The following is a 19,855-nucleotide window of genomic DNA, read 5'->3' as shown; positions in this document are numbered from 1 at the left end:
GTTGCTTCAGTATTTCCACATAACGTTCTTTCCTCATGATGCCATCTATTTTGTGAAGTGCACCAGTCCCTCCTGCAGCAAAACAACCCCACAACATGATGCTGCCACCCCACTGTTTCACAGTTGAGATGGTGTTCTCAGGCTTGCAAGCTTCCCCCTTTTTTCTCCAAATGTAACAATGGTCATTATGGCCAAAAAGTTCAATTTTAGTTTCGTCAGACCACAACATGTCTCCAAAAATTAAAGTCTTTGTCCCTGTGTGCATTTACAAACTGTAATCTGTAATCTGGCTTTTTTATGTTTCTTTTGGAGTAATGGCTTCTTCCTGGGAGAGTGGCCTTTCAGCCCATGTTGGTACAGGACTCGTTTGACTGTTGATAATGACACACTCTTACCAGCTTCAGCCAGCATCTTCACAAGGTCTTTGGCTTTTGTTCTTGGGTTGAGATGCACTTTTCGGACTAAAGCATGTTCATCTCTGGGACACAGAACCCGTCTCCTTCCTGAGCGGTATGATGGCTGGACATTCCCATGGTGTTTATACTTGCGTATAATTGTTTGAACAGATGAACGTGGCACCTTCAGGCATCTGGAAATTGCACCCAAGGATGAACCAGACTTGTGCAAGTCTACAATTCTCTTCCTGATATCTTGGCTGATTTCTTTTGATTTTCTCATGATGTTACACAAAGAAGCAGTGTGTTTCAGGTGTGCCTTAAAATACATCCACAGGTGTGCCTCTAATTAACTCAAATGTTGTCAATAAACCTATCAGAAGCTTCCAAAGACATGACATCATCATCTGGGCTTTCCCAAATTGTTTAAAGGCATGGTAATCTTAGTGTATGTAAATTTCTGACTTTGATGAAAGTAATAAAAATTGTCTTTAAAAAATCCTTTTCTCATTATTCTGGCATTTAGCAAATAGAAATAATTTTGGTAATCCTAATTGACCAAAAACAGGAAAAGTTTAATCTGATTTAATGTTAGACGGTGAGAAAAAAAAGTTTATGTGCCTTTTTATATAGTGTATGTAAACTTCTGGTTTCAACTGTATATATATATATATATATATATAAACACACACACAATGGTATATTAGTTACTTTAGACAGCTTCTTGCGAGTAATCTAAACAGGTTAGGCATAAATATGCTGTCCTGTTTCATACGGCAATTTTCTTTCAGATTTTTAACGTTTTTAAGACCCTCTGATACTAACTCTACAAGACTGGACATTGGGGGAATGTTGTATAACTGATTCTGTGTGTTTAAGGATCATCTAGAGAACATTAAATAATCTCTGATATTACCCTAAAACTGTCATTATATTCTTTTCATACTGATGCCTTCTTAAGCCCCCATCACGTGGAGAAACATTATCATGATATATAAAGGAAATATTTAGTCAGCAATGAACCTTCCCCCACATTAAAATTTGTATTTCAAACACCTAAGTTAGGAAATATTGAAAATTAATGTTTTTTTTTTTTTTTAAGATGTCCATCTTTTTCCCTAAAGGTATTGAGGGCTGGGCCATATGGCACCTGCTGGCAGGCCGTAAGTGGCCCGCGGGCCGTAAGTTTCACACCCCTGTCCTATATGCTGTATTCTAAACTCTTCAAGCTCTTGTCTCTTACTTTTTGCAGTCCTTTTAGCAGCCAAATAAGAAGCCCTCTGTGCTTTTTCTGAGGTTGGGGTCAGGGTCACCATATGTGTTTTCTGGCGGATTTATTAGTCAGAAAAAAAATCTTTTGTTCTGTCCTTAAACTCTGCATGCTTTGTTATCAGATGACACTTTAGCTTGGTGGGCTTCATGGCTCCACATGAAGACACACATGACATTTTGATCTTCCGTTGCTGTTCTCAATAAAACCAAACTCGAGATAGGTGACATCATATTTTCTCAATTTAGCTAGCTTTGGCCTAGCATCACTTGATGAAGTAGATGTGATTAAATATTTATCCATTGTTGCTAGCTGGACCTGCACACCAAATGCAACCTGAGCAAAGTGACTGATGCATGACGAGTGATAGATTTACAAGATACGTCACACTAATATCTGAGTTATTATTTGCCCAAAGCTGACTTGTGTGGGAGTAATTGGTTTACTATGATTGTTTTACGGAGCTGTGGTCCTGTATGAATTTATTTGATTTTGAATGACATGGAATCACATTAATAATTCATTTTGAATTATTTTGCGGGCCCCCAAGCTGTGGCTCACGGACTCCCATTTACAGTAAAAAAAAATATTGATTCTATCATTTTTACTCTATACAGTTGGTCTCACCCTTCCTGTAGATTGTAATTACATAAATAGATATATAAATGGACACCCACTCACCCACCCACCCACCCATACACACAATAACAAATAGATCGATCGATCGATCAATAGATAGATAAATAGAGTTAGTAGTTTGTTTTTGGTCAGAATTCTGGTTAAATGTCTGATCTTGAACCAAGAACAAACAAACAAAAAACAAACCCTCAGAAATCATTACGCTGAGAAAAAATATACCCCTCATCAAAACCCCTTTTTCCGGTTAGAATTCTGATAAAAAAATTCCATATTCTGACTTTGATTAGTCATATAGCCTATCGATAATTAACGGACATAACAGGCGAAAGAGACATTAAAACTTTAGATACAGTCACCTAGACAGTGATAAATGCATACAAATTTACCTGTAACTGATCACCTTGGATTCAACGAGAATACGCCTGAATAAAAGAGGTTGTTTTTGTTCCAATGCTTTGATTTGTTTTTCAAAATATTTTTGCGGAGCAGGTCAATTGAAAAATAAAATAAAATAAAATGACATGAAAGATGTAGACATCCGAAACAAAAAAAAAAAAAAAAAAAAAAAAAAAAAAAAAACAGGAAGTCGTCAAATTACGCAATACGCGCCCTGCGTCTCTTCGAGCGGGACTTTAGACTTTGAAGATTGCCACTAACCGCCTTATCTCTTAGTCCAGAGATTTTTCTAAACTATCAGATCTTTAAAAGAGTCATGGCCTTTCAGGTTGAAGCGGATTTTCCACCTGGACTGACCAGTTTGAAAGTAAGTAGTGTATTCAGTGCATACATTCATGCTTTGCTAACATCCTGTTACTAGCTCTTAGCTAACCGACAACCATAACATCAACAGAATGCACCCAGACGCTATAAAACCAGTCAGTTAAGCTCAAAACCAGAGGTAGCGAAAATACAGGGTTAAACAGTGTGCTCTTATGTGTCCATGAGTTGTGTGCTTCGTTAATATACGCTGTTGTAACGTGAGCTTTCCTATAAGTTACATTAGAGCTAGCTATCAACAACAGCAACGCTATCAAAACAAACACCTGAATTTAAGTAACCGGCTACGGATTATCTAAGGTATCGCTGACTGTTTACATCTCCTTACAATATGTATCATGAAATCAAAGCAAGACAACCCGGCATTACACGACTGTTTTTGAGGTTTTAGGTTTAAAGACGCAGTGACCTTCTGTAAGAATCAGTTCAAAATGAATCAAAGCCAAGTCTGTGTTGTCAGCTAATACTTTCACAACATGCTCTATGTCTTTCAGATGATGTTGCTTATGTTGTCTGACGAGTATTCATTATTTACTGTGACTTCTCTCTTGCACAGAATGTTGATACCCTGCTCAGGTGTCCCATTTGCTTCGACTACCTCAATATAACAATGATGACCAAATGTTCCCATAACTGTAAGTAGTGAGCAGAGCAACTTTTACTATAACCATGGAGCCTTTTTTTTTTGCTGTCATTTGACATGAATCAATGTGCTGAGCTGTTGAAGGACAGACCATGGAGTGATGCTTATGAAAAAGCCAAAGGAGCATGTATTTCATATTCTCTGAAAATTCAGAATTTTACCTTTGTAATTTGTTTGAAAAGTTTTGTAACATTTGATGGTAATATTAAAGCTGCACTGATTGTAAAAATCAGGGTTGTTGCCCATGCTTATGTCTTAAAAAAACGATTTAGCCAGTGAGTAATAATAATTATGCTGATGTATCTCTGTCAAAATGGATCATGCATTCATAATTTACCAATGGTCTATGTCCGTCAAAGGGTCCAATACTGATGTTAGACTGATGCAACTCTGCATCCCTGTAATAGCCTTTTTAAAAGCTGAGTATTTGCAGTGACAGGTGGGTATTCTGGCTGCTCCAGAAACAAACTATGCATGTAGTTTCTGTTTCCTCCTGTTGACTGTGTTACAATAGACTGGTCACCTTGAGTCCAAATTGGTTTATTTATCTGTTTGCTTGTATCTGATTGTTGAATTACATGTGATGTCCATGCTCATTCTTAGTTTTGCTTTATCAAAGTTACTATTTTCTGCTCTGCCCTCCGCAGTTTGCTCCTTGTGTATTAGGAAATTTCTGTCCTATAAGCTACAGTGTCCTCTTTGCAATACAGTAAGTATGAATCGACGTGACCAAAATGAACATGTGTATTATACTGTATGCACCATTTACTCACCTTTCAAACAGAGCTGCACAATAAATGACAATTTTCTGTATCATTTTGAAGCACTAAGCACTCTGTCTTAATTACAGCAGTAAGTCTGAAAAAATATCTCAGGGAAAACAAGTAACACAATCCCACCTAGCAAATGCACAGAAGCAAGCCTCAGCCTAAGTGGGGGCCAAGGTATTTGGAAAAAAAAAATAATAATAATTTGGTATCAGAAGAAACATTTTGCAAACAGCCGTACTTAAAGCGAATACAAAATCTTTAATGCTAGTATATTTATCGCACCTTGTATCCTTATCACAATATTATAAAGCATTATTACACATAACTTTTTTAGTCATATCATTCACCTGTCTTTAATATTTCTAAAGGGTGATGTTATACCACTCTTGGGGCAAAATTTAAGCTGCTTTGCTTTGATAGCTGACCACCACATTGGTCCCTCATTAGGTAAAAAGAGGTGTACCCCCAAGTATATAACAATTTTGTTATTAAAAAGGTTGTTTTTCCCCCCAGAGCTGTGTCATGTACGTTGGATGAAGGAGGCAGCTTTCTCTCTTACACAATTTTTTTTTTCATTTTCTTTTAGGAAGCATCAGAACAAGATCTGAGGAACAACCGTTTGTTGGATGACTTGGTTGGAACCTTTCAAAAAGCAAGGTAACCAAACAGCACAATAATGATATTTACACCAGTGGTTTCCGGAGTGTGAGGCAGCCTCCCGAAGGGGGTGCCACCGAATTTCAGTGGAGTAGCAGAGCCATAAACTAGAAAAAAGGTTATTTGCTTTACTAACTTCTGCTGTGTGGGGGGCAAAATGGACAGCTTTATAGGAACTACAGAGACTAAATTATAGAGTTGACAATTAAAAGTAGGATTTTCCTGCATTGGTGCTAGATTGATGCTGCTAAACAGCAACCGTGTTTAATTTGCAAAGATGTACAAGCTAATGATCGCAAAAGACTGTGTTAACTGGGGTCATATTGAGACAAAGCACTAAATCTCATGACCAAAACCAGGGGGATTTTTTGACAGGCAGTTATAGGAATTTCAGTCACTGAAGGTAGCTGAGACATTTAAAAAATGTTTAAAGACATGTGCTGACCAAAATATCAAAGCTATAAAAATGTTAAAAATAAAAACGTTTTAAAGATGAGACATAAATGATTCACAATGAAATTGTTTACATTTTTTAAATCTTATTTTTGTATGAGGGTGGGAGTCGATAGAGTAAGGTTTTTTATGAATGGACCTGAGAGCAAACTGAATCAGCAGTAATTTCTTCTCAACTAGTATTTAAATTAATGGAGAACTATTAAAAAAAGTATAGACAAGTGCATTGGATGCCTCTTGAATAAAATAAGAGTGGTGCTTGCAGTAAAGTAATAATCTGGAAAATAAGCCCCCTTGCTTAATGTGTCATATAAGCTGATACAGATGATTGGAACTGGAGTACTGTAATTAGAAGTCATGGCACTTTAATTTATCATCTAGTAATATATAATCCAATTTTTTGTGGTTCATTTGCACACACGGTTCCTGTCGATCTCTAAAAAGCCTCAATAGGATTATTGAATTTTAAGGTGATTAAATGTCTTAAAAAGCCTTATATTTACTTTTTGAGGTTCTAAATACTACATGGAACTATGACTGAGACTTGTCTAAATAATTCATCAAACGTACTTGCTTTGTGTCCTGTTTTTATGGCTTCATGATAAAAACAGGTTTCCTGCAGAATTAAAAAGATCTTACATTTGCTTTTTAAAATTTAAGGTCTTACAGTGTCTTTCAAAGTCTTGATTTTTATTCCTGAGCCGTCCAAAATTTTGGACAGTGATTTGGCCACATCATGTCTGTTGTCTTGAGCAAATCTACACTGTCTTTTGGTTTCATTCTTGACATTCCACATCATATAAATCATATTACATGTTCATTTACGCTGAATGAAAGAGAGATGAGGTAGTGCAAGTTAAAGAAAATTTGACTTGTAGATTAATGTCTGCGGTACAAAAACTTTCATTTTTGTCCCGCAATGCTGTGTGGTACAAAACTGAATTTACTTTAATTTTGTAGAATCTTCAAAAGTCCTCAGTTTGATTTTAAAATGTGTGTAGCAAACATGAAAAATAACTTGGAATTGTTAGAAGTGGCCAAAAAAAAAAAAAAAAAATGCTATGGGACCACTTGCAATTTGTAACAATATGTAATACTGTAGGTAACCCTGTGTGCACAATGCAAAGTCTTATATTTAGTTATTTGCCCTTAAAGAAAGACCATAATGATGAAATGAAAGAGCAGGAAATATGACTTCCCCATAATCCCTGGAAACCTCTTACTCTGGACACAGGTGTACCATCTGTACAGCCTTCCAATTTGTATACACTGAATCTCTAAGAACTAGGGAGAAACAAAGTTTACATTGGTGATTTCAGGTGGACATTGTTGTTATTATTGAGATTACAATATGTCCACAAGGAAACCACTTTCAGTTAACTTACATTTACCAGCATTACAAAAATACTTATAATTGCCTTCCAATAATCTGCTTGTGATTTTCAGGATTTTCTGTAAATCAAATGGGGATTTCGTTTTCATAAGCTGGGGTCATGCAGGGGTTCTCCGTGTACTCCACTTCTCTCTGTGTTGTATAGCTTAGGGGCTGATATTTTTTTCATTAGAGTAGGATGTAGGCAGAGTGAGCAGTATCCCAGCTGAGCTGGTCTAAAGGATATTTCTTGGTATTTTAAATTGGACATTTTTCTGCAGTGACGTTCGTCGCTGTGTAGGAAAGCATTTTTTTAATGTCTTGGTATTTATAGCACTGACCACTCAAGTGCAAATATTAGCTGTTTACATGCACTCATTGATTTTCTTAGGCACAATTAGAATTGCTTTTCCTGCAGAGTCGTACTGTTTTGTGAGAGGAGAAATAAAACTACATGTAATGATCTTAGGGTGCAGCTGGAAACCCTAAGGCCTCCAGGTTTAACGTCAAAACCTCTTTCTCATCATCCAATCTTCACTGTGTCGTCAGTGTTTTTCCGTTTCAGTGAAAAACAACAATACAAAAGGACAACACATCCCTTTAGGCCATAAACTTCCTATTTCAGAAATGGATAACTGTCAATGAAGTTTGATGACTGATGTGTGTTTTGGGTGCCTTGTGGCTGCATCTCTGTGAAGGAAAAAAAATGCTTGGATGAGATAGACACGGACTGACTTTCAGTTCATCAGCAAAGTTTGTTCCTGAAAATGAACAAAAAACCCACAAGAGTTTCTAATGTAAACATGGTGTTTGAGAGCTTTAATTAATCAAACGGCTCTATTGATTTTCCACAGATCATGTTAGTGTTGTCAACACTCGAGAGGTCTCCCTTCAAACTTTAGACCCTCTGATTTTCATCACTGTTGAGATGAGTGGCTTACACAGCTGCGCTGTCCTCAGTTTTTTAATTTCCTGTTGTCTAGCATATGGCGTCTGAAACACGTAATTCCTTGATAGATAACTCTGTCATAATCTCTCGTTATGTGGCAATAGACTTGTCACAAACAACTGCTCTTGTTCTGGCCTGAGTCCGTTGATCAGAATGAGATCTGTTTAATGACACACGCTGTCGCTGCTTTGGTTAAACTTTATCAGTCTGCATATGATTTAGAATATTGATTTATTGAAACGCTCACTGTCAGTGTTTCCTGCTTCATAAAGTTTTTGAGAATGCATCACATTAATTCTTCTCTTACATCGTGTCTTAACTGCATGCAAACATCAGACATCAGTATGTGTTGAACAGTATCGCATGCTTACTGTCCACACCACAACAGTTGCATTTTTCATGTAGCACTTTTATTTTGAATGTAAGGAAACAGAAATGTGGCGCTTTGTAGTGACGAGGCAAATCAAAGGTGGGACACACACATCATTGGATTAGGGTGCTGGATCCAAAAACGAAGTAGACGACAAGGAGAAAAGGTCCGCACACCAAGGAGCTTCCATATCAGGCTTCTGTTAGCAATCAATTGACCTTTCCAGAATTCTGGCCTCTGTGTTGACATTTCAAACACAGATATGGATATTATTAAAGTCCCTGTAAAGTGAGATCAAAACGTCATTCTTAACACACCTGATATGTTCGAATAAGGTAGCTGTAAACATGTGAATACACAGATCTTTGTGTGGTTGAATTTTTGATTTATAGTGTCAGAAAGCTCACCTCTTTCCTGGTTTGGTTTTTATTTGAGCAGGGCAAATATATTAGCCCTTGACATCACCAGTCTTGAGTCCCAAGTCTGTCAGCCACGGTGGCCTACGGGTCATTAAAAGTATAAAAACAGAGAGATTTGTATTAGAAAACAGTCAATTTAATCCCCAACTTCTGTCTCCCTGCTCTGGCACAGAGCCAGGCAGCTGTGTTCTGATCATGAGCATTTCATTTTTCATGAGTGGGTGTGGCTTCAGCTCATTCAGCTATCATGCCAATAATATCCTAGAGCAGATTTTACAGCCTCATTTTTCATAATTTTAAGGCATAATTTTATAAACTTAGAGATGTTTTTCATGACTGAAATTTGGCCCGGTGGTTCATAACACAGTGGCTTGGCTTCAACTTAATCAGTATGATTAAGCCAATTTGTCACTGACAACTCACTTGTGTTGCTTGCAGTTAGGACATGTTGTTAGTCCTCTGTTCTCTCACTGAGTGAGTAGATGTTGTAGTGAAGCTTTCCCACCATGACATCAGTCTCTGTAGTAATGGAGTGTGAATTTGGGTTGACTGTGACTCAGTCTGTAGAGTTGGTCGTCTCATAACAGTCACCTTGAGCAAGACACTTAACCCCAAATTGCTCCCCCTGCTGCATCTGTTGGGTGTTAATGTGTATGGATGCATATGAATGGTTTAAGCTAATACTGATGGCTACTCTACATAGAAGCCTTTACTATCAGTGTGTGAAAGTGGAGAGATGTGGAGAAATGTTCTCACAGAGCTGCTGTGATTGGCCAGTTACCTGGAAAGTATCCCTTATTGAATGGAGGGCAAAACAGATAAAGATTGGACACATTTATTTAAAAAAAACCCACTTCAGTTTGATATTGGTAGAGATCTGACATGATTAAAATGTGCCAACTGAAATGATGTTTTATTGAAACAAGGGCTACTATCAGTTTGTTTACTGTAAATATTATTTTCTAGTTGTAGTAAAACCACAGTTGAACAATGAAATGTGATTATTATGATATTATTAGTATTATTATATTGGTCTAATAATTAAAGGTTGTTTTTACACAGTAAATAGGGAAATAATATGATTTGACAAAATAGGTATAATTAGTGCGCAAAACTGTAATGGATGGCACTGCCTTGCTTGTGTTTTCTCAGGTAAGTACAGGTCTGGACCCAGATCTCAAACGAAAAGCACAAACTTTTGTGCCCATTCCCTCTTAGAGTATTTCAGTTGTGTACTTCTAAAAGTCTTGATTTAAATTTTTGTGACCCGTTTCTTTCAGCTCTTCTTAAATCTAAAATGTGAGTTTGCAACCACTGAAAGTCCTTTGAATCCTTTTATAAACCTCTGAAAGATAGTTTATATATTATGAATGGCCTGAGTGTCCTTCCTCCTGCTGAGTAATGATTTAAGGAAACAGTCAGATTGGATCGTATTTTATATTTAGATCAGCTCAAAATTGCCCTTCTCCTTAAATGAGTTCAAGCTGTGCCAAAGCACACACTGAGTTTTATTTTTGAAGGGAGTCATAGAATATTCATTTGATAATGTGATGCCAATGCTGGGAGAAAGAAATGATTATTGAGCAGATAAAAGTGCCAGCTTTGAAACATCTAAATGCTTCTATTGATAGCTCAAATTTAAACTCAGTCATATGGGCAGATCGATTGGTGTTCTTGAAAGTTCTTTATATGCAGTTTTTTTTGTCACCTAAAGCAAAGATGCCTGCCTGTGTCTTTACTCCATTCACAGCAAGGTTTCAACATTTCAGTTCTTTAGTACTTTTCAATGACACTTTTTAACATTGGCAGTATTGACAAATGCAGAAGCTTACAAATTATCAAGGACATTTTTATGATCCCCAAAAGGGCAATTTGCTTCACATCTTGCCATACCACTAGAACCACCCCATAGGTCATAAAGATGAACAGAAGAAAATGCAAAATGCATTCATGAATTTGAATAAATCAGTCATGTCACTCTGAGTAGTGCCTGTGATTTGCAGCACGTTCTAACTAAGCCATTCATCCGAAATCTGTTTTTAAGTTAAGAGAACCATAAAGAACGAATCCATCAAAATTGCAAGAACACTCCTACGCACTGTCTGAATTCCAAATATGTAGGCAACATTTCTGTACTGAAGCATTGTGGTTCCATCATTTACTTTCTTTTGGTACTGAAACACCTCCAAACACACTTGTAGTATTTAGGCAATGTGTTGTTGCAGTTGTGTGTTCGTGAGTGATTTAAAACACTGAAGTTTCCGATACTGGGCCCCTATTTTTATCATTTGATTTTTAATTCCAAAAATGTGTTATGCAACATAAATTTGTTCCTAATTTTAAACACAAAGGACACCTATAATATACGCAATGTCTAAAAATATTGACTTATTTGCTCTTCTGACTGCGGTCTTCTCTATGGCAACAGCTAGTAAAGCTGCACTCAGCAGTATTTAGAACCATTTGACACACTACAGATATGGAAAAACATCTGAGCTCAAATGAGGCAGAAAAAGTCACAACTAATGGCTGTAATGTAACATGATAGAACATTTGAACCAGCCAGGTTGTGCTGAGTCACAGCGCAATTAGCATTATAGGTAAACAATAAGCTAAAAAGTACAGCAGGGACCATGGTTAAGAAAATGTAGATCTCATCACTTCAAAATCTGAGATTTAGATACTCTCTAATGATTTATATCTGTTTTCTTTGTTTTATTTTGAAAAAGTCAGACTTGGATCATTTAAAAGAATGTTGTTGTGTTTGTTGTCCTGGCTGTATTGTCACAGATCGATGGTGGGAGGAAACAGATTTCTTCAGGATCATTGTTGAGAAAGAGAGGAGGTCTTTTTGCATCACATTTGTGCAAAGCAGCTTTGGCAAGAGTCTGTGTGTGTGTGTGTGTGTGTGTGTTAATGCACTCTAATGGGGATAAGAGAGCGCAAATAAGTCTTAAATATGGAAAGGAGACCATCACACACCTCATTGGTTCCATTTTATTGCAAAGTAATGGCCCACTTGCAATTTGTTTGCTTTCCACATTTCCAAGACCGAAGCCAAAGAAGTAAAGTGTTCCCCCTGGCTCCAGAGAAAAGGAGAGAGATAACTGAGTTGGGACAGTTCACGTTGAGGGGCTCTCAACTGTATTTACCGGCACATATAGGTCTCGATATGTGTTCAAATGATTACTGTCAGACAATCGAAAAAAAGATTGTGCTTTTTGTCTTTATTATGATAGGACAGCTGAAGAGAGACAGGAATTATGGTGAGAGAGATTGGGTGAAGACATGCACCTAAAATGTGCTGAGACCAAAGTCGATCCTACAACCAGTGCTTTGAGGACTTTAGCCTCTGTATAAGGGTGCCGCTGAGCCAAACTGGTGCAGATTACTTTGTAATTCCTCATGAATCAGTTTTGGTCGCAACATTATTAACAATCGTAATCAAAGAACAAGCTTCTGAGCAGCATCTGTGCTTTTTATGAGGTTTTAAAGCAGCGACAGAAGTATACTTTTGAACTGGGATGTCTGCTCATCCACAGATGAAGTCAGTGTTTCAGATGTTGTTCTGTCTGCAACAAGTCTCTGCATGTGGATGAACATGCTTGTCTCTCTGTGTGTTATAACGCTATGGTAGAGAGGAGTGATATATGACGACAGTGTGATTATTTATTTTTTCTATTGTTTTTTGTGATTAATTTAGCAAAATTAATTTAGTATTTTGACAGCTGTAGTTAAAATTATTACCTATGTAATATTACATGATTTATTGATAAGTATTAACTCTTTTGAGTTGTCTCAAATTTCCAACATTTAAAAGTTTAAAGTTTTAAAGTTCGTCTTTGTGTAGATATACAACTTTATAATCTCAAAAATTAAAAAATACATTGTCATCAAAATGCAGACTTTTTTTTGCTAAGAAAATGAACTGTCCGTACTTTTAAAAAATACTTTAGGTTGTTCCCTAGACACTGTTGTACATTTTTTCTTATCATGATTAAAAAAGAATAGTGTTCATTAAATTTCACAATGTCAGGACAGACAGTGACCCACGCACCCCCCCCGAGATCTTTGGTGCCTGGACCTCAGGTTGGGAACGACTGCCGTAAGTGGTTTCTGAAGTTTGAGACACTATGGTCTGAGAAAAATTATTCTGGTTCTGCAGTTTTACAGAGAGATTGGGGGAGGCTACGAAAGAAGTCTACTGAAGTGACCTTATATGGCTCATTGCCCTTTGAAAGGTTAAGTGAGTTTGAATTAATTGAAGATAGCCCCTTAAGATGCAGCAGCTCATTTTCAAGGAGGTCCTAAATGAACATATTTTCTTTTGTTAGATGAGTAGAACTTGCTACATAATGTATCAGACTGACTTAAATCTGTCAAAGATTCATGGTGGACAGCATGCTTTTATCATATGCTGCACACGTTTTTCATTCACTCTCTTTGTTCATTCTTTGCCTTTTTTCTACTTTTTCCAGGCAGCAGTTGTCAAAAGCGAATTTTGACTCCCCTCCAATATCCCCGAAGACCCCGGCTTCAGCTGTCAAATGCAAAACTCCCAGAGAGAAAGGCCAGAAGTGTAACAGCACCAATTTAAGTCACTATTTCCAAAAGAAGACTAAGACATCTCCGTCTAGAGAAATCCAGCAGGAAAGTTCTGCTGTTCATTTTGCTCAGCAGGGACCACGGACTGCACGCACTTACAATGTAAACAACTCCAATCCGCATTCAGCAGCTGCTCAACTTCCAGTGCGTGTGAAGGAAGAGCCCATGGAAGTGGAGGAGGGATCTATTCAGAGGTTTATGTCAATCAAGCAGGAGGACACAGCCTCACACAGTTTCAACACAGGAGAGGAGATAGCACATTCTTCGTCACCATTTAGAGACATAAAACCTGTATTAAAAGGTAAAGACTGTAAGTGCACTACATTAACAACATGAAAAATTGTTAAACATTCCTCATTAAAGTCACTCATTCTCCACCTGATACAGTGAGAAACAGCTGAAGAGAAGTGCAGATAAGACCAGTGACATGGCAATGAAAATCAAAACTGCTGCACTTTATATCAATGCCTCAAATAGTGCAAGAATTTCAACTTTAGCTTTTTAGTCACATACATTTATTTTTGACTGTACATCATCATGCATCATCTACAAATAATACTAGCTATTGTCATTTTAACGTTCTCTTGTCAAGTACATTTTCATAAACATATACATCCCAGCTCAACTTAAAATTTCATGCAACTCAACATAAGAGTAGACCACAAAAACATGGACGTAGTCGATCCCAGGTCAGGTGAAATAGGGCTCGGATCAGGTTTTGTGAACAGGTTGCTGTTTTAAATCCACAAACAGTCATGCTGAATTTATATTTAATGAATATTCCGATCATATAGAGTGAATTCTATATTCATATAGAGTGAGTTCAAATCTGTAAAAATTTTCATATGTTACAAGGGCAGCATATTTTTTGCCTGACCTGTTTAGATTACTTGCAAATAAATTCTTTCTAAAGTAGCTAATTAACCCTTTTGTGTGCAAATGCAGGTATCTGCATCTAATATTGGATCATTTCTCTTTATAAACATTACAGCAGCCTATATATCAGTCGTTGGTTGTATAGATACTGCTAAAAAATTGTCTGGCCCATAGGACGTCTAGTTGGAGCAAATCCGGTTGCCTTCCCTAAATAAGTTTGAGACCCCTGCTCTAAACAAACAGCTATGAAAAATCAATCTGTCAGTCAACTCAGACACACCCCTAATTATGCATAACTCTTAGCCTTAATATAATAAAGATGGCTACTTTATGAGAGCAATCAGCCATCATGCAATGTATATAAAAATAAAGAAGTTGTATAAAAAGACTGAAACATAGCTTCAAAAAGGCTATAAACACGTTTTCTTCTGATATTAAAATGTGTCATTTTAATAAAGGTGTTAATGGGACACTCGCAGCCGGCCTTAAGTCAGTGGTTGCCAACCTTTTCTCATTAGGGACCCCCCTACTTATATTGTGAAAAAGCTCAGCCCCACAAGGACTTAATTAGAAATATTAAAGATAAATTTTAATTGTTTCAGTTGACAACATCCCAACCTAGTTGGCCTACATACACTTGTTCTGAACAAAAGATCTATACATAAACCATCCATTATTATAACAGTGCATTAGGGCATCTCTAAATAAAGGATATTTGTTTATTTTTTTTTTATAAGAAAATATACTTTTTTAAATTTAGTTTAAGAAGTTGTTAATTTATGAGACAAAAAAGTCTAGATTTTTCTTACTTTAAATGTCATAGATTGAACCACTCTTTTCAGGTTGGTTTCTTGTAAATTTTTGACTTTACACTGTTGTTAATTTTACGATTTTAAAAACTAAAAAATTTTGAGTTTCAAATGTCAAAATTTAAGAATTTTCAATTTTGAGTATTTCTCATACATTTACAACTTTTAAAACTAATTATTTATGTTCGTATTTCTTTTTTGTTGATACACAACTTCATAATCTAAAAAAATTAAAATTTTTCATCAAAATGATGACTTTTTGCTGAAAAATGAACAAATTCTCTTTATTTAAAAAAATCTTTTAGGTTGGTCCTTCTACACTTTTGTGCATTATTTTGATCATGATATTTAAAAAATGGTGTTAATCTAATTTCACCAAGTCCAAGGGATGCCCTGACCATAGGTTGGGAACCACTGCCTCAAGTGTGAGGGACTACAGTTCCTTAAACTTCCTCATTGGCTTTGTTTTTTTTTAACACTGAATGTTTTTTAGTAGCTGTTTGGTCTTCTAAAGCCTCTGGGCCCTTTGATGAGTCCCTAAACTAATTTGAAGACATCTTCCAAATATACATAAGAAAAGGAAGAGTGGTTTTCTTGTCCCATGGTTGGTATCTTGTTTAGGATCAGCTCTTTATTTTATGATTTGAAATGAGAAATGTTGGCTCTGTATCATTTTATTTTGTGGTCTGGTGTTTCATAAGATATAACAGCCAGCAGAGGGGTTTGTACTTGCACTGGAATGCAATATCTCAAACACTCATTATTTATGATTAATTGTTTGAAGTTAATTTTATCCTCTTCTAATCTTTTTTTTCAGTGGAGTGTCCTGTGTGCTCTGTCTGTGTGCCACAGCAGTTCATCAACAAACATCTGGACACATGTCTGACCAGGGGAGAGAAGAAGGAAAGTTTGAGGAGGTAAAAAAAACAAAAACAAAAAACACTTAACTAGCCACGTAAAGGAAGACTCATGCTGTAATGTTCTAAAAAGTAAGCAGTAGAAGGGCTGGGCGATATCTCGAGATTTTAATTTATGTCGATATATTTCTATACGAGATATGACACGGGACAATATCGTTATATCGATCTAACTAGTTTTACATTAAAATGCTTAAACGCGAGTCGCCTCCCTCCCCCTCCGAAACTTCACGAAACTCAATAACTCAAAATGACTCAAAACTGAATGTTTTTACTCCTTCTTCACGGACAATTATATCGAGATATATATCGAATATCGAGATATAGCTGAAATATATCGAGATATACAGTGCTTAACAAATTTTTTAGACCACCTGTCATATTTTGTCTCAGAGACCATTCAGCATCATGAAGTGCTTTAATTTGGACTCTTTCATTTTCAGTCAGCTCTCCACGTTTTACCATTTTGAACAGGAATGAGGATGTGCTTTACTATTCTTTCAGTTTTTTGTAAATAAGTAAATTTGAAAATTCATGGATAACAGTAATAATTATATTTTAGCATTAAAAATATCATTTCGGTTGAAGAGCTTCTACATATTGGTGTATTAACCATTGCAGAAACATAAAAAAATGATTTTGGTTTTTCCAATTTTTACCAGTGCTGTTAATTTAGGGCAGCTGGGGCATAAACCTTACTTTGGGTGGTGGTTTAATAAATTTGTTATGCACTGTACGTTTTGGTCCATGTCGCCCAGCCCTAAGCAGTATTCAGATTAAAGACTATTTATAGATTTTCTGAAATGATAGAAAGAGAAGAGAAATGTAGCCATTTATGTTGATCTTGACTTCTTCCAGTATGTTCCCTGAGTTTGTATGACCTGTAAATGGCTGGAGCTGAAGTTTACAGTTGCTGCTTTGTGAAGTCACAGCAATGCACTAATTCTACCTTTCAGTGCACTCTGAGCATCTGATAGACTAAACCATCAAGTTCATGACAAAAAAATGGGAGAAAAAACAAGGGAGAAAGGCTTTTAAAGAGTAGCTAGTAGGGGTGTAAAGGTACATGTATTCATACCGTACCGATTCAGTATGGGCCTCTCAGTACGGTACAGACGTGTACCAAAATACATGTTGAACGAAGCTCATACACAGAAAACCAAAGCGCAACTCACTATCACACTGCCCTGGCAACCACAGCAAATGACAGCAACAGCCTGAATATTCCCAGATAAAAGTGTCCTGTTTAGGAACACTTTGTTTCCCAGTAAAGTACAACAGTAGATAAAGACAACAACAGTAGCACTGACATTATTCACCAGCTGTGACGCTGACAGCACATTGTCCAGCGGACCAATCAAAGCATTTTAAAAAGCACCACTCAAACAAGAATGTCACTATAGGAGGAGGAACAACAGAGTCTCACCAGCCAGTTATGAATTTCCTATTCTTTAAGATCGTTTTTATTATAACACTGGTGCTCTGGCTCTGTGAATCAAATTAGTTTTACCTTCAACTGTCAGCCTTGGAGGAGGGGGAGAGGGGACTCCATCATGTCTGCAGCTGTGTCATAGGTAAAGTTATCCTCAGATTTCACACGGCTCTAACCTCTTTATCCGCCAAGATGGGCTGTGAAAAGTTCTCCCAAACTTTGTAGTAGGTCCCATAGGTTAAAAAAGTAATCCAGTGCTGAAGTCCGTGTTGAAATCGGCAGAATAGACACTAATTAGCATACTTAACAAGCTAATGCATGGTTGTATGATGATGCATTCAAGTTGGCTGGGAAATTTCAAGATTTGAAGAATGGATATATACAGGTGCATCTCAAAAAATTAGAATATCATGAAAAAGTTCAATATTTTTTGTCAGTCTTTTCTGAAAGTGAAATCCATATATTGTATGAAAAAATGTTGATGATTATGGCTTACAGATAAGAAAACCCCAAAATTCAGTGTCTCAAAAAATTTTAATATTACATAAGATCAATTAAAAAAGGATGTTTTAAACAGAAATGTCAGGCTTCTGAAAAGTATGTTGATTTCTATGCCTTCAATACTCAGTTGGACCTCCTTTTGCATGAATTACTGCATCAATGCCACGTGGCATGGAGGTGATCAACCTGTGGCGATTCTCAGGTGTAATGGATGCCCAGGTTGCTTTGATAGCGGCCTTCAAGTCATCTGCATTGTTGAGTCTGGTGTCTCTCATCTTCCTCTTGACAATACCCCATAGATTCTCTATGGGGTTCAGGTCAGGCCAGTTTGGCCAATCAAGCCTAATAACACCATGGTCATTGAACCAGCTTTTGGTACCTTTGGCAGTGTGGGCAGGTGCCCAGTCCTGCTGGAAAATGAAATCAGCATCTCCATAAAGCTTGTCAGCAAAAGGAATCATGAAGTGCTCTAAAATGTCCTGGTAGATTGCTGCGTTGACTGTGGACCTCAGAAAACACAGTGGACCAACACCAGCAGATGCCATGGCAGCCCAAAATAAACACTTACTGTGTAAACTTCACACTGGACTTCAAGCAACGTGGATTCTGTGCCTCGCCACTCTTCTAGGTCCCAGAGTCTGGAGGAGGATTTTTTTTTTTTTTTTTCTCCATAAATTTTTCAGTACCGTTACACCCCTAGTAGCTAGCCTCCTAGATCAAGACTCCTCAAGGTTCTATCTTTATGATTGTGTAAGAAGTCTGCAGGACTTAGTAATATGGGATATCGATCACTTCCACACCTACTACATCAGTTTACCCGTGCGGGAAAATAAATCACTTTCTTTGAACAGTGCAGGGATCACATCTAATGTATGTAGATATTTTCTAGTGATAGTTGCAGCGTGTAGAACCATTTAGAGCTTTAACAGACTAATTTTCCTCTATTACCATATATTCTTACTGGGATTCTTCACGCTTTTGTCCCCCATTTGACATTTTTGTGCCATTGAGATCACATAACTGCAAATGACTTAAAGTGTCACTAGTTTGGACAGCAGTATATTTCCTTATCAATGCTTTTTGTCCCACTTGTGTGAATAGAGATTATATTTTCAAATTCAGAGAGCATCACATCAGCAGCAGCCATCTTTGCTTAGTCTCTGTATTATGCCTATGCCTGTACTATGCCTTTCATATTAGATATACGGTTGTGATTTTGCCAACCCAGGCCAAGTTGGCAGGATATTTGTTTGAATTAAGAGGTAAGCAGACACTCCTGCTAGAGCAAATAAAATCTTAGCTCACATGCTCATTTATTTCCCAGACTGTCTTCACTTTAAAGTAAGATGATATCGACTCTATGTAGACTTTCTGTGCTATCTGTTCTTTTCACTGAGATGATACTTGCTTGCCTGCTTATTTTTTACTTGATGTAGTGAGCAATGTTTTCTTCCTTTGTGTGCACTAAGCTCTTAAAAGCTTTTGTTATTTTTTAAACTGCATAATGAAAAAAACCTCTTCTGCATTTTCTGTTACTAATACACTTGTACTATAAGCTTTACTTTTATTTCTTGCTTACAAACAGTTTTCGACATACTCGGCACACCGGTTCTTAAGGGACGCCTCTGAAAGTAGCTTCTCAAGGGCATTCAAGTACCTCTGAAAAATTATAAGGTTGTGTTAATGATTGGTTATATTTGTGTAACAGTGCAAAACATTTCGTCAGTAATAGACCTTGTTGTCATTGTGATGAATTACTGAGGTTTAATATTCAGACTGTTGGTAGCCAGCCATTATGAAAGGTTCTCCTCTGCCACCAGCCATAATAATTTACATTTAATGTTTTATATTCGAGACAAAACACAAAATATAGCAAAAAAAGGAGGGAAATGGATGTGTTTGGCAGATTGTACGAGGGCTGTGGATCATCAGAGGTCTGTGCTGTCGCCTGGCTGACAAATGGCAACTAGAATCTGTTAATAACACTTTGTTATGAGCTCT

General features: G+C 36.9%; 1 protein-coding gene across 1 annotated transcript in view; it reads left to right on the top strand.

Moving 5' to 3' along the window:
- Positions 1–2,915: 2,915 nt before the first annotated feature.
- The window catches only part of rad18 (RAD18 E3 ubiquitin protein ligase), a 58,033-nt gene continuing 41,093 nt past the window's right edge, over positions 2,916–19,855 (top strand). The window contains exons 1-6 of the mRNA XM_041815176.1: positions 2,916–3,067; positions 3,638–3,716; positions 4,372–4,433; positions 5,081–5,151; positions 13,193–13,620; positions 15,822–15,921. Coding sequence (XP_041671110.1) covers positions 3,017–3,067; positions 3,638–3,716; positions 4,372–4,433; positions 5,081–5,151; positions 13,193–13,620; positions 15,822–15,921 — 791 coding nt within the window. The 5' untranslated portion in view covers positions 2,916–3,016. The remainder of the gene's footprint in view (positions 3,068–3,637; positions 3,717–4,371; positions 4,434–5,080; positions 5,152–13,192; positions 13,621–15,821; positions 15,922–19,855) is intronic.

The sequence above is a fragment of the Cheilinus undulatus genome, linkage group 3 (genome assembly GCF_018320785.1).
Source record: "Cheilinus undulatus linkage group 3, ASM1832078v1, whole genome shotgun sequence".
NCBI lineage: Eukaryota > Metazoa > Chordata > Actinopteri > Labriformes > Labridae > Cheilinus > Cheilinus undulatus.
The sequence above is the reverse complement of the archived record's forward strand: the minus strand, read 5'-3'. Positions and strand labels throughout refer to the sequence as shown.